Genomic DNA, 13964 nt, shown 5'->3' with positions numbered 1-13964 from the left:
ATTTCATAATTCCAATTAGCATTTCACCTTTTACCTAATGAAAAGCCTTTGCTATTAAGACTAAACGGATTACATTTTACATATTTCTTTTGAAATAGATCGATTAAAGCAAATAAATTTCAGAATTTATTATATCTCAAATTTGATTTATTATCCCTGTGGCACATCTGGCAGGTACACTCTGTCTGTCTGTCTGTCACATCTCTCTCTCTCTCTCTCTCTCTCTCTCTCTCTCTCTCTCTCTCTCTCTCTCTCTCTCTCTCTCTCTCTCTCTCTTCAAACAACATAATTAAGCGCGAAACCACCTTTTGTAAAAATTAGTCTACACAGTATCTGATAGTAAAATGGATCAGCTAAATTAATGATTCTATTTGCTTTCCCTTTAGAAATCAAATTAAAAAGATGGAATGAACTTGTAATAATAATTTTAAGAACTGTATGCTGCAAAAAAAAATCCCGAAAAGTCTATGTATTATGTTAAAAGCAGTTTGCTTTCATTAACTAAAACAGAGTCAAAACACCAGATGATAAGCATATTTGTAAACCCAAAAAGGAAGATAGAGAAATAGATAAATGATAACAAAACATTCAATTGCATGATGGAGGCATTGCATTTGCAACGGCAAACAGTGTAAACCATAGATATCCATGATGATGTAAACGACTCTTAAAGGGGGATGGGCAGTTAAAAAGGCAATTCCAAACGTAACTACTACTAACGAGGTTACGCGACCTGTCATCTCGCCTGTCTACTGAGCCTCTGCATTGACAACAGCTGCAGGACAACAATTAAGAAGGACAAATGGGAAATGGCAAATTACGCAAATGCGATCAGCAAAGTGAAAATTTTGGTTGTCGGTGACTCGGGTATGTTGTTTTTACAGTGGTTGATGGGTGGATGTTAGAAATAGGCCCAGTCACGAACTTTGAAAAATTTTATAGGCTTGCCGGTAGGTTGTCAACTCAGACGTAGGCCTAGGTAGGCCTGGTTTTCATGTTTTCTTGTGGAAGTTTGACGATGGCTCCGTGTGCTGCTGTTGTGGATCACTCCATGTTTTTTTTTTTTTTTGGAAAGACAGTTCAAGAGTAGGCCTACTTACGAACCCGAAAAATAGGCCTGTTGAAAGTTTGATGAGATATCTGTTCTTTTATTGTGGCCAATGCTGTAAATTTGTGACAGTAGACATCACAGTTCAGTTTTGCATAGGCCTAAAAGCACTTGTAGGCAATACTATGAAGCCTAGATTGCTAGCCGAATACGTTAATCATATAATATATTTTTTGAGTGGTTTTGTGTTCTATATATTTCGAACCTTTATTATTGGTACAAACCACTTTTTACTGTCATTTCACTTCATGCTACAATCTACATGTAGCCTAGGCCTTGAAAACTGGGACAAGTTTAAAAACAGATACTTTAGCATGAATTTTCAACTGATAGAAAACAGCAAGTAAATCATTACTTATTAGAAAAATGAAAAAAGCTCCCACAAGCGCTCTATATTAGCTCACATGTAAAAATTGCCTATTGTCTCCCAATTTGTCCAATGTCATGAGCTTATGGAACAAACCAGCTTCAAACAATAACAGAGGACTTAGAAATTGATGCAGGTCCTCATTTATTCCTGTGTGAGTACAAATCATTGCCTTTTATATAGGAGTGGCCATCCATGCAAACTGGAATTGGTTACTAAAACTTGGTAACAATGTAGTTAACTGGTAGTAGGTGAATGAGTAGGGGATCCTCCCACTCTTCCATTGTCATTGAGCACTTTTTCGTAGATCATGGTTAAATTGAGTTGTATTTGCACTCTGACTGACCATCCAGTTGAAAGCACATCTTTTTTTATTGTATGAATAGTGTTTGTGTTTTTTATTCAGCATGGACTTGAACAGGAAAGGTATATAAACAGTGAAAGGTGGAAAGGATGTAAGCAGGTGTTTGGCCACTTTATGTCCTTGGTGTTAGTTTAACCATTTTTGGTCCTGGATTGGGAGGTCCTGTGTAGAGTGAGTTGGCTGGCCTCCATAGAGTAGAGGCTCAGCGATGGAGGAATAAGAACAAAAGATGATTGTCAGATTTTTTGAAAGGGGATTACTACACTTTGATAACGTTGACTTCTTCCTACAGGACTGCTTTCTCTTTTTCCCTACTTTCTGCTCATTCCCTTCTGGTTCATGAGGTGGTCAGGAGTGTGAGGGCTAGATGACCAGCTGGCACTGCCTGACAGTGCCATCCCATGTGTAATGCCTAGCTCTTTTGAGGTGAGACAGTGGCAAGTATTTGTGGTTCACTACTCTCTATACTAATGCTTTGTTGACAGCTTTGTTTGAGTAATGCTAGAGAAATTTTTATCTCTTGGTATTCCAAGCTATCTGTCTTTTGCTAATGTTTTTATTAAGGAACTTGATGTATCATTATCTTGCTCTTGGATGGAGTAAGTTACAGGAACAATAGCATGTATCTTTTCCCTCATTATTACCCTCATGGAGCTCTTCCTCTTGTGAAAAGTAGAAGAGGAGGAGGAGGAGGGTCTCTGAACCCATCTCTAAAGAAGTTCCATCAGACTTTGAGAAAGTGTCTTCCTTCTATGTAGGATGCTGAACTCATAACTTGGTATTAGCCAGAATTAGCAGCCTACCAACTTGAATCCTCCCATTGGGAATTTCATGAGTCTCTGAATATCTTTCCTTACTTAAATGAGTCCTCACCTTAGATCAGAGTCGAACTCATGCCCAGGGCCCTATATGCCAGACTGAGTAGGAGGTTGCAGGAGTCATTACATACACTGCTTGTGTATGCAACCAGGAGTGTGACAGTTTTGGGTAGGGGAGTAAGTCTTATCCCCCTTCAACAATCCCACTTTGTCCCTGTAGCCAAAGGATAAGTGACTAGTGACAGAAGAGAGTGAGGGGTATGGTATTCCCCCACTCACCCCCAAATAACCACTAGTTTACAACCTTGTTGCCACATTCAATTATTGCTCCAAGTCTTGCTGAGGATACTTGTATATAAAATTCTCTGGTTTGTATAATTAGGAAAAGTACAAATTACTTTAAAAAAGTAAAAAATTTATTTTCCATTTCATTACTTTTCAGAATTGTTGCCGTTGTGATTAATAATTGTAATTAGTTGGTGCCATCTGGGGAGTTACAGTAGGTCTGATACAGTTGAATGAAAAAATGGCTAGGTATCATTGAAATTGTCCTTTTAAATCTGTTGTTATTGGTTTATGTTCACTTAAGTATGCTTGGCAGATTTTTAAATGTTCAGTATTAAAAAGATTGTTTTGGCTTACAATCTTTATATATTTTTGCCAATCCAGATGATGGATTTAGAACATAATTTGAATCATTATTAATATGTTTGTTATTTTGATACAAGTGTTTGTTCCTTTATAAAATAAATTTTGGGTGACTGTCTTATTGTGTGATATCTCTTGATCTAAAGTAAACTGCTATGCATTTACAGTACTGTACATGATACTTTGGCCATTAATTTATGTCTAAGTTATATATTTTTAATATTTAGGGGAGTGGTTCATTTATAAGTTACAGTTTATTGTACTATAGCTTCTCTCATATCAAGATGCATAATTTACAGTGACTACAGTTACGGTTAGTAGTCTGTGAACGAATAATTATTTTTGTGGCTGTTAGCATATTCATTGTTCTTCCAGCTTCTCCCTGTCACCAGAAAAAAATTTAGTCCCGTCCGTCTTAATATGCTTCATGACTTTGGTTAGCATACAGCATAACTAGGTGTCAGGATCCCTATATCAGCTATGATTTATGTGCTCTCAAACATTCAGGTTTTCAGACAATTTAAAAAGTGCCATCTTAAGAATTACCTGTGTTGAAGTTACTGGTCTGTACTCAGAAAAATATATGACTTCATTACTCTCAATTTAAAGGAACTGTTTTGTAGTAGAACACCATATTTTCTACAGAGAATATTGTACACTATTTGAAGGAACTAATAAATTTCCTATATATGATACAGGTGTTGGTAAAACCTCTTTGGTTCATCTGATATGTCATGGATGTGCACTGGGCAACTCATCATGGACAATTGGCTGCAGCGTTGAAGTAAAAGTACATGAGTACCGGGAAGGGACACCAAGTCAACGTCAGTATTTCATTGAATTATGGGATGTTGGTGGAAGTAATTCTCACAAAAATGCTCGACATGTCTTCTACAACCCTGTTCATGGTTTGTATTACCAGTTACTGAGTTTAAAGTGTGAGTGTAGAACTATGGGTTTTTGCTTCACTTCTGATGGGGAAAGGACCCATAGAGACCTATGGAATGTTTTTAGTGCTTCAGTTAGCTAGACTTAGTTTTTGGTCCTCTAAAAAGGATTGTTATCCATCTTAGCTTTTAAATTGTTATTGAAAGAAGAAACAGAATCAAATTCAAGCACTATCATGTGGCGTGTGTTATCTTATGAAATGCAAACCACGCTTTAGAATACTTTTATTTGCATGTTCTTGCAGCCAGTCCATTTAATATTTATTATATATTGTTTATTGCCAAATGGTGTCTATGAGTGAATTGATATTATTATCAATGCCATCACCCTTGTTTTTCTTAAGAGACATCTTTGCTAATGTGTTTTGTATATACAGTATATTGTATTTTCCTATACTACATTGTCTGTCCATTAACCCATGGAATGCATAATTCTCTACAAAAAATTTCTTCCAAGTATGAAAAAGAAATACCGGTTCCTTTATACTTTCTGGTTTCCTATGAAGTAAGCATAGTTTTGTATATAGGAAACATTAAAAACTGAGTTGTTCCTACAGGAAAACAAATCATTGCCTTTTATGTAGGATATTTCTCAGCACAAGTTGGTCGTTGAAACTTGGTAACAAGTTAGTTAACCAGGGCTAGGTGTTTGAGTAGAGAAACCCTCACTCATCTGCTGTCATTGAGCACTTTTTCTTTGGTCATGGTAGAGTTAAGACATTGCTGTGCTCTGATTGACTGTCAGATTGAAAATTCTTTTTTTTTATGTACGGCATTTTGTTCAACATGATTTCAAGAAGAAAAGTGAACTGTGAAAGGTGTGAAGGTTGTAAACAGGTTTTTAGTGGCTTTATGTCTTAGGTGGTGGTGTAAAACTCACGGAAGGAGTCAGGTGAAGAAATGCAAAAATGTGCCTTCTTCCTCACTTTGTCGTCTAACTCTTCCTCGTCATCATTTTCCCCTCCTTCCTTGTTTGGAAAGAAAAAGAGGTCTTGGAAGTCCTCTCTCAAGAAGTTCTTTTGGAATTCGAGTGAACACCTTTCTTCTGAGGTTGGCAGGAGCATTCGCTCACTTGTGTGGGTCAACCTGGAGAAGTCAATCAAACCTCTGCCCCAATGGCAATCTCCTTTGGGATGCAAGTGGACATTGTCTCTTAAGTTGGTTTGTCTGTCAAAGGACAGTGTGTGTCACCTTCAGGCTGGAGAAGTTGGTTCCTGCAGCCTGTTGCAGTTGAGCATGCATCACCATCCATCAGGATCCCAACCATAGTGTCAGTTCTTTGTGATTTCTGTGGCAGTGGGACCGTCAGAATCTGCTGTAGAGGTTGCCATTGGTGCCACAAGTTTCTGATATATTCCAATGCTTTGACTGTGGGGTGAGCCTGATCCACACCACTTACCTGTTGGAAATGTGAAAGTTGGAAACAAAAAATATCAAGCTTTGGGTGGTCTTTATGCCCCCAAGCATTTATGACTGTCTTGTTGGGTCTGTTTCATGGTCAGGTCTATGTGTTATGGTAATGGCCAACAACACTAATGCTATTGTGTACCTGAGGAGCAAGGTGAGACAGGGTTGGATTTTCTCTGCTTGCTGGCTCAGAGGTCATCGCTTTGGCAGAAATGCACAGTCTCTGCTGTGCCTCAAATTCTTCTGTCAGAGTGGTCCCTTCTTGCAGATATCTGAGAGTCTCTGTGGTAGATGTGGGCTCCCTTGCTGGATCTGTTCACTAAACATCATTGAATGCCAGACTAACATTTTGCTGTTCTTTGCAGCAGGATGCAGCAGCTTGGGGAGTAGATGCCATGGTCTAGCCTTAGGATGACTGAACATCTACGTTTTGCCACTGTTTGAGCTGCTGAGACAGTGAACACTTGGCTGACACTCATTACTCCCTTTTATCGGCAACAGAAGTGGCTCCTCGATCTCATAGAGCTTGTTGTTGAGTGTCCTAGGTCTTTTTCTGCTTGGAGGTGTCTTCTGAAGCAGCCCTATCACCACTGTTTCAAAATCACCCAGGGTTGCTACATCTTCACTTGAGGCAATTTTTAAGCAGTCTCAAAGAGAGTGGCTTTTCACAGGTTGCTGCAGAAGCTATTGTCTCTGCCTGTATGTCCTCTTACCACTGCCCTTTGCCAAGGAAAGTGACCTAGGTTCAGAGCTTGGTGTGATGAACTGGGTTATCTTCCCCTCAAGGGACTTCTTTGTGTACCTGAGGATGGTCAAGAAGTGTTCACGCTGATATCAGAGGTTAATGTTCCACTTTGAGTGTTTTTCCAGCTGGGCTTAAATATGGAAGAGAGTAGGAATATTTGTCTTCTCTTGTCACAGACAGGTGTATTTCTTGAACTTCTGTTAGCCTCCAAATTTGGATTTGACTTCAGTGCTGTGCAACTTCACCAGACCCCCCTGACAACCTGTTGGATTTTTCCATTTTGGATTTGACTCTTTATGATGGTATTCCTCACTACCCTGGCCTCCTCCTCTAAGGCATATATGTTAACTCTATGCCTTTCAGGCTAAGCATCTTACTCTAGTCACCAGTCCTTGGTAGGCCATTTGTGTGCCAGAGTTCCTGGCTAAGATTCAGTCTTAGAGCAATTCCTTTATCTCTGCTTTACATTCATTCTCACCCAAGGACATTTCTTCTGTATCTCTTGAAAGCCCTTACATTATAGTATCCCAAAGAACAGAGTGCTTTTGACTTTCTCCTGCAGAGAAGTCATCAGAATCTTCTTGTTTTTAATAATTCTGTTTGTTAGTGGCTGTAGCTAGTCATTTCATGGGCCTAGTATGCTCAGAATCAAGGCTCATAACTTGGAGCTTGCTGCCGTATTTAAAGCAGGCACTTTGCACTGTCAGAATACCTTTGCTTAATTTCGTCTGTAATTTTACATGAGAGTCCCCTGAGGTTTATTTGCTCGGACCTGTTGTTGCATCAGACCATGTACATTTGGCTGAGAGGGTTCCAGGTGTTTTATTTTGCATCATCCCAGAATAGTAGTCTTTACTCCTCTTGTCCTCTTGTGCTTGGTTAGTGCACTACATCGGAAGTTTTGTCCATTACAAACAATGTTTTTACTGTAAAGCATATTCTTATACAAACATATTAGTCATAATTTTGAGTGCTATCCTTTTCCCTCTCTTCAGATGGAAGGTGGCAAAGAAGAATGTTTAGTTTCTACTTATAACATGATGGAGTCTGCTGGATCTGTTGCAATGGAGTTTTTTCTTTTGTCAGATCGCTCTGAGTTGCTGTACCACAGTATGTTGTGCACAAAATAAGGCTACTTATGATTATTGTAATGGGTTTGTGTATAGGCATTTTTTCTGTAGAAAGAACATTATTACCATAAATTTACTACACTGTATGTTTTTTTTATGATTGGTCATTATGAAACTCATTCCCTTCATACAGCCAATGAGTACCTAGTGTACATGATTCCTGTGATATTTATAGGCATTTTTTGTTTATGTATTGTTTGTGTTTAGTGTTTTACCTAACTAACCAGTTACTTTTCTTATATATATATTTGTCCTTTTGGTTCCAGGTATTATACTGGTTCATGACTTAACAAATAGGAAGTCACAGCTAAACCTTAGACAGTGGCTGTCAGAAATCCTTATCCGAGAGGGTGGTGGCTCGAGATCCCGGTTGCCGTTAGTTGAAGGTTTTGATGCTGAACAATTTGGAGGGTTTACACAGGTATATGGTATTAAAAAGGTAGCTATTAATTGCATTTTTCTGTTTAACATCTAGAAGCATCTGGGTGCCACAGTCTATATGGGGTAAGCTTTATCATTGTAGGGATGTTTGTTTTGGCTTATCCTAGGCTCAATGACAGTGACTGAGCCTATTTTTTTTATGTGGTATGCTAGTTGCATTAAAATGTTTATTGTGATTATTTGCTTAAGTAGTCTTTTATAGAACAGTGCTTGCTTTTTTTCAATTAGTATATTAGACCATGTTTAGTTGGTTTGAGTCAACAAGCCAGTGGACTTAACAGTTGATTTAGAATATTAAGTGAATTATTATTGTTAAGAAGTGAAATGAAAATAATCCTTTTTGTTCGTTTAGTTTTAAGTCCAAGTTTATTTGCTTGTAGCTATCTAACCCAGTTTACTGATCCTACAGACATTAGAATAGCGTTCTCTTACCTTACAGATTTATGATGCATAAGTTTCGCAGATTAATAAATGTGCACCTGCTTTTTATTATGGGATCAAAGTTTTAGGTCACTAGGGTATAGTACAGGGAATGCTTATTTTATCATAACTTTATAGTGGGAATAATATGCATGTAAAAGAGAATGTATGTAAGATTACTGTTTTTTTTAATAATTCAATGTGTAATTAAATATATCTTTGCATGAAGAGGTTTGACATGATTTTTGCTGGTGATGCACAGCGTAATCTTTTGTTAAAGGATAAGCACAATATATTTAAGGTGTTTTACATTTTTTAGGATTATGAGACCTTAAGAAATACCATATATCCAATGTCAGAACATTTCTTTAAGTAAGTCTTGATCTTTTGGCATTTTGCATGCAATTGTCTGTTGTCTGCTAAAAATGAAAATGTATACTAGCGTCATCTGCAAGTGTTATGTCAGAATATGAATGTAACTATACAAACAAAGCAAGTAATATGGTGTACTTCATAGAATGTATGTTATTCATAATAATTTATATATATATTTCTAAACCTGTACAACTATATTATGATAAGGTCTCATTCATCAATATTTGATTGTTAGGCAATTGCCCCTGATAAGAAATGCAATGAACAAAATGTACCCAATAGACAAAATGTACCCAGTGAACAAACGTACTCATTGAACAAAGTGCACCCAGCTTACCAAATGTATTTGTTAGACAGAATGTACCCAGTGTTCTAAATGGGTAAATTTTTAAAATTGGTTATGTGGGATGCTTGTGGCCATGGTGTTCAGTGGCAGTAGCTATATTGTAATCTAAAATAAAAAGTAAAAGACTGAGGATATGACATACCACTTCTAAGGTTCTGATGGAATACTAGTACGTATGCATTTTTGCAGGTGGTGATGCTTCCCAGACAAATTTATTTCATTGTCAGTTAAAATTTTAAACTTAGATGATCTATTCTAACCATGTCTTTTTTCACAGGACTCTGGTTTTCATATATATTTCTAAGTAACATGTGGGAAATTTCACAGTCATAAAAGTGATGTGCTTACCCTTTAACTAAAGTCTCCACGTTTTCTACCACTTAATGTGCTGTGTGTTGCTCACTGTAGATAGTACTAAAGCTTTGCCTTTGGTCTCTTCCCACCCATCTTCTACCCTTCTCAAATTTTCCTATCTCATGCAAGAAATGTGGTTCAGTGTTTTTGTTGAACTAATTTAATTTACAATTATAGAGTAGTCATAATTTATCATTTAATGTGTGCAAAGTGTGTTTGTATGATTATAGTACATTGCATATGCAACAATTGTGTTTGATTAGTAGGTGGTGATTAATTTTAGGTAAGGAGAAGCCTCTTATACGTAGGCTGGATGTTGGAGCTTCTCTTGAAATGCATGTTCTGAACATCATATCTGGGCATGTTGAAAAATTCTTTGGAAAGTTGAGTCTGTAATTTGTAAAATCAGTGTGTCTTTTGTACTTGTTTGAAAGAACAGACCATTGTTTTATGAAAGCCTCAATTTTCTGCTTGAGAGAGATGGATCTTTTTCCAAGCTACTCAGCAGTGATAAGCAGTTGTTACAATTGGTGTCACTAACTTTTTTATGTCAGGTTTTTTTCTGTGTAGATGTTGAATAAGATCTCTCAACTTATCTTGAGGAGCATCTTATGGATTTCCATCTGGTCCAGCTTCTTATTTCAGCCCTTCCTCTGTCTTTTCATATTGGTTGACAATTGTTATTTTCATATTTATCTCTTCTCTAATGGACTGCTTTCTTCCCAACAAAATGCATGACTAACTGCAGCTTTAAGACACATATAAAAGCATGTGGGAAAATATAAACAAGCAAGCCCTAATTAACCCTTTGAGACTGTTAGGGGTCCAAAACCTGTCTATGGGAAAAATAAAAGAAAGCAGTCTTTTCTGGCTTACTGCCCATAAGCTGAGAGAGAATTTTTCAATATTGATTGCAGCAAATTTCTTTTTCATGATAGATTGCTGATTTTGGTGGTGTTCTGAAGCCAAATAATTGTACTTTATTGTAATATCTTTGAAAATGAAAAGCATGACTGTATATTCAGTGTTGCATTGAAGTTAGCTAAGAGCAGAAATTTGTTATACTGTAAGTAATTAAGTATTTGAAAAGAAAACACAGTTGATTTTTATAAAATCTTTTTGTACTATGAAAGAGTATGATAAATTCCCTTTCCAGTGGTATAAGGTATTGTATTACTATTTATGCCAATAATTGCATGTAGAAAGCAAGGAGAAATTGGCAACAGTTTTTATGTTTTTCTATTTTGGACTGGTTTATTGATAATTCTCTTTGATGCTGTAGTCTACCTTCAAAGAGAAAGATTTTGCCTGAGGTTGGGTCTTCCTTCCTGGCTAAGTGCAGAATGATGTTTGGTTTTCCATTCATGCTTGAGAGTGAAATAATTTCTGACTCACATGCATTATTGTGAACTAATGTCTGGTTATCCTCCCACCCCAACGTGCTAATTGACCTGTGCAGAATATTTTCAGACTGTACGAACCCACATGTATTACTTGTATTCTTGTGTTTCTTCTGGGATACAGATTTCCATTCTGAGGGTTTCTGCATACTACTAGCCAGTGCTGGTATCCAGCTATTACTTTCATCCATTTTGAGTAGTCTGGATGTGCCAGATAAAGCTTCTCTAAAATTCTCTGGTTTGAATAATTAGGGCATATTAGAATTCTTTATTTTTTGTTTATATAATGATACAGCATTTACATTTTTATACCTGCTGTTCATTTAGAATTATATTGGGATAGTTTTAATGTTGTTAGAGTGTATCACAGTATTAGGGTGTATAAAGAGTGACATTTTGACTTTATTATCTTGGATCACTGAAATAAGACAGATTATAAGAAGAATGAAGGGAGCATTTACAGTGGAATGACCAAGTATTTGCATTTTACTGTTACTTTGCTCTTTTCAGTTGCCAGTCTTTGTTGTTGGTACAAAGCAAGACCTAGTAGCAGAAGTTCGGCCAAGTTTAAGAGTTCGCAGCTCTACTATTGCTGATGAATGTGCTGCTGATGAAATTAGTGTTGTAAGTATTTGTCTTAGATTGTTTGTTTTACCAAGAGTAAGGATTTTTCTTTATCTTGTTTATTTATTATTTTGAGCAGTTTGGAAAGTTTCCTAGAAGTGCAGTAGAGCCTTGGTCCTCAAGGCTAATCCGTTCCAGAAGATGCGTCGAGATTCATTTAGTCGAATTCTGAATCAATTTCTCCCATAAGAAATAACTGAAAATGGATTAATCCATTCCTGACCACCAGTCATTACCCCAACCTTGCCTTTTTATACAAAACATTACACAAATTACAATTAAGTTCAGATTTAAATAACTTACCATATCAGAAGCACTTTGTACATTTTTAAATGCATACTGTATCAAAAAAATTGGCCTATGACCAGTGCAGCCATATTACCGATGGTAGACCGAGCGCCATAGGCTAGGCTAGGTAGCCTATAGGCACTACCAGAATGTACTGGAACGGGTACACACAAAAACTCTTGTTAATAATAATATTGAAAAACCAAGCCTGATTATTACAGTAAATTAATAATAAAGTATTTATAAGCCGAAGTACTGTATGTCTGTTATCATAAAATTAAGAAAAATTTCCTAAGTCACGTCGGCACTCGGCAGCTTTTGGCAAGAGCAGATGTAAACAAACCAAAACGCCACCCTGGTGGCGTATCGTGGTACTAATTACATAAACGTTGTTTACATTCAGTATTTATGGTAAATTTCATACAGAGTCTACTGGAATAGTGTACAAAATCACTGTAAAACAGCTTTCTATAAATATTATGATACCCTAACATATTGGAACCCATGATTGAATGAAAATTCAGTGCAGAAAGCCAAAAAAATTATGATATACCTGTACAAGTGTGTACTTCTCCAAACAACAGCAGCAGCGTGTGTGGGTTTTAAACGCTTTTAAATACGCGTGGGAAGAACGCCACCAACAACGCCAACTAGCGGCGGCCGACCAAAACACTTTTTTTTTTATAGAAATCATATGATTCATCAGGCCAGATTCAGTTTGTTGTTTGAGCTCCGACGCAAAATTTACTCGACATTTCGCGTCGAAATCCAGATTATTTCGAGTTCTGGTATGGTCGAGACCAGTGTTCTACTGCAACTGGAAACAAGATTTCATTCTTGACATTTATGAGAGATTGTTGCTAGTTACTGACACTGATATCTTTGATTCTGTGCATAGTCACCTTTTTATTATTTTTGAGTAAAATGAGGATACTGTACTATTGTTGTTTGAGGTCAGGGATAGTACTTGGTAAATTGATTGTAAAAAATTGCTTAAACTATTTGCTCTTTCAGTACTGGGAGTAGCTATTTCTATCCTAACCATAGGTTGCAAGTAGCAGCTTAGGCTAATTAATGGCATGTTTCAAGTAGCAGCTAAAGCTGTGCTGACTCTATTTTTGTGCTCCAAAAGGTGTGCACATTGCAAGTTGGATTCCACTCAGGCCCTTAAAATCTGCAGTTGGAGTCTTGAGAAGTTTTAAGACGGAATCGTTAGAAGATGACGTTTCTGAAATGTGCCAGGTGACTTGCTGATAAAGTTGAATGGCCATCATTATTATGTCAGTTGATATACTGTAATGCTCATTGCTTTTGAGTGAGGGGTATAACAGAGAGTCCCATAAAGAACCTGACAGTTGAAGAGGTTAAATGGGACCTTTGGAAGATGAAAAATAGCATTTACCCATGACTGTTTGGAATAATAAGTGATTTGTAAAGTATCAGGAAAGACAGTCATCCATGAGCTTCCTATATGAAAACCAGATAAAGAAAGAAATACAACGTGAAGAGTGGAAAAAGAGCCGTACAGTAATGGTACAGAAAGGAAATTATAGAGGAATAAGACTACTAGAGCAACATATGAGAGTAATGGAATGGTGCTGAGAGACCAACAACAGAATCATTTCTTATAATTAGTCAGCTGCAGAAAAAGCACCACATAAACATAAAATGGCACAAAGGGAAAAAAGTAAATGTACATACAGTGCCAGAAGGTATCAGAGACTCTTTAAACTGTTTTTATGTTACTCAGCTATAATACTGGAGCTAGAGTGGAGACAATGGCAGAGTATCAGAAAAATTTACAACACACTTGGTGTTTTACCAAAACTTAGGGCACTGTACTCATTGCATGTACACCAAGTTGAAAATATGAGTAAATAAAACATTAAATTGTAGTTTTACTGTTAAAGTACCAGTTTGTAGTAAAATTATATGTAGTAATTCATAAATACTGCTGTATATTTAAGGTTTTATGGATATGGCAAGAGAAAAACTACTCTATTGCATAGGAAGAATTACCTAGCTGCTGGGTTATTCAGGTACTCAGAACTGTTATTTAATTGTTTTTGGGTGTTAGGTTTTTCTGAAATATTTAATTTTGATGTTTCTTGAAAAATAAGTTTTAAAATGTCAAGCAATTTATTAGGTACATATGAATAATGTTTTTTTTAGAGGCTTAGAC

At 36.7% G+C, this 13964-nt stretch overlaps 1 protein-coding gene across 10 annotated transcripts in view; it reads left to right on the top strand.

The window, feature by feature from the left end:
- The first annotated feature begins 686 nt into the window (after positions 1-686).
- LOC136840062 (rab-like protein 3) overlaps positions 687-13964 on the top strand; it is a 29900-nt gene continuing 16622 nt past the window's right edge. For 2 of the 10 annotated variants that reach the window (XR_010853523.1, XM_067106399.1), the window contains exons 1-4: positions 695-867; positions 4004-4213; positions 7801-7973; positions 11381-11494. Coding sequence is in view for 9 of the 10 variants with exons in the window: in XM_067106399.1 (XP_066962500.1) it covers positions 810-867; positions 4004-4213; positions 7801-7973; positions 11381-11494 (555 nt within the window). In the remaining variant the exon portion in view is untranslated. Of the gene's footprint in view, positions 868-4003; positions 4214-7800; positions 7974-11380; positions 11495-13964 lie in introns of all 10 variants that reach the window. The other 8 variants (XM_067106401.1, XM_067106400.1, XM_067106404.1 and 5 more) reach the window with 6 other exon arrangements.

The sequence above is a fragment of the Macrobrachium rosenbergii genome, chromosome 7 (assembly GCF_040412425.1).
Source record: "Macrobrachium rosenbergii isolate ZJJX-2024 chromosome 7, ASM4041242v1, whole genome shotgun sequence".
NCBI lineage: Eukaryota > Metazoa > Arthropoda > Malacostraca > Decapoda > Palaemonidae > Macrobrachium > Macrobrachium rosenbergii.
This window is presented reverse-complemented; position numbering and strand designations above follow the sequence as displayed.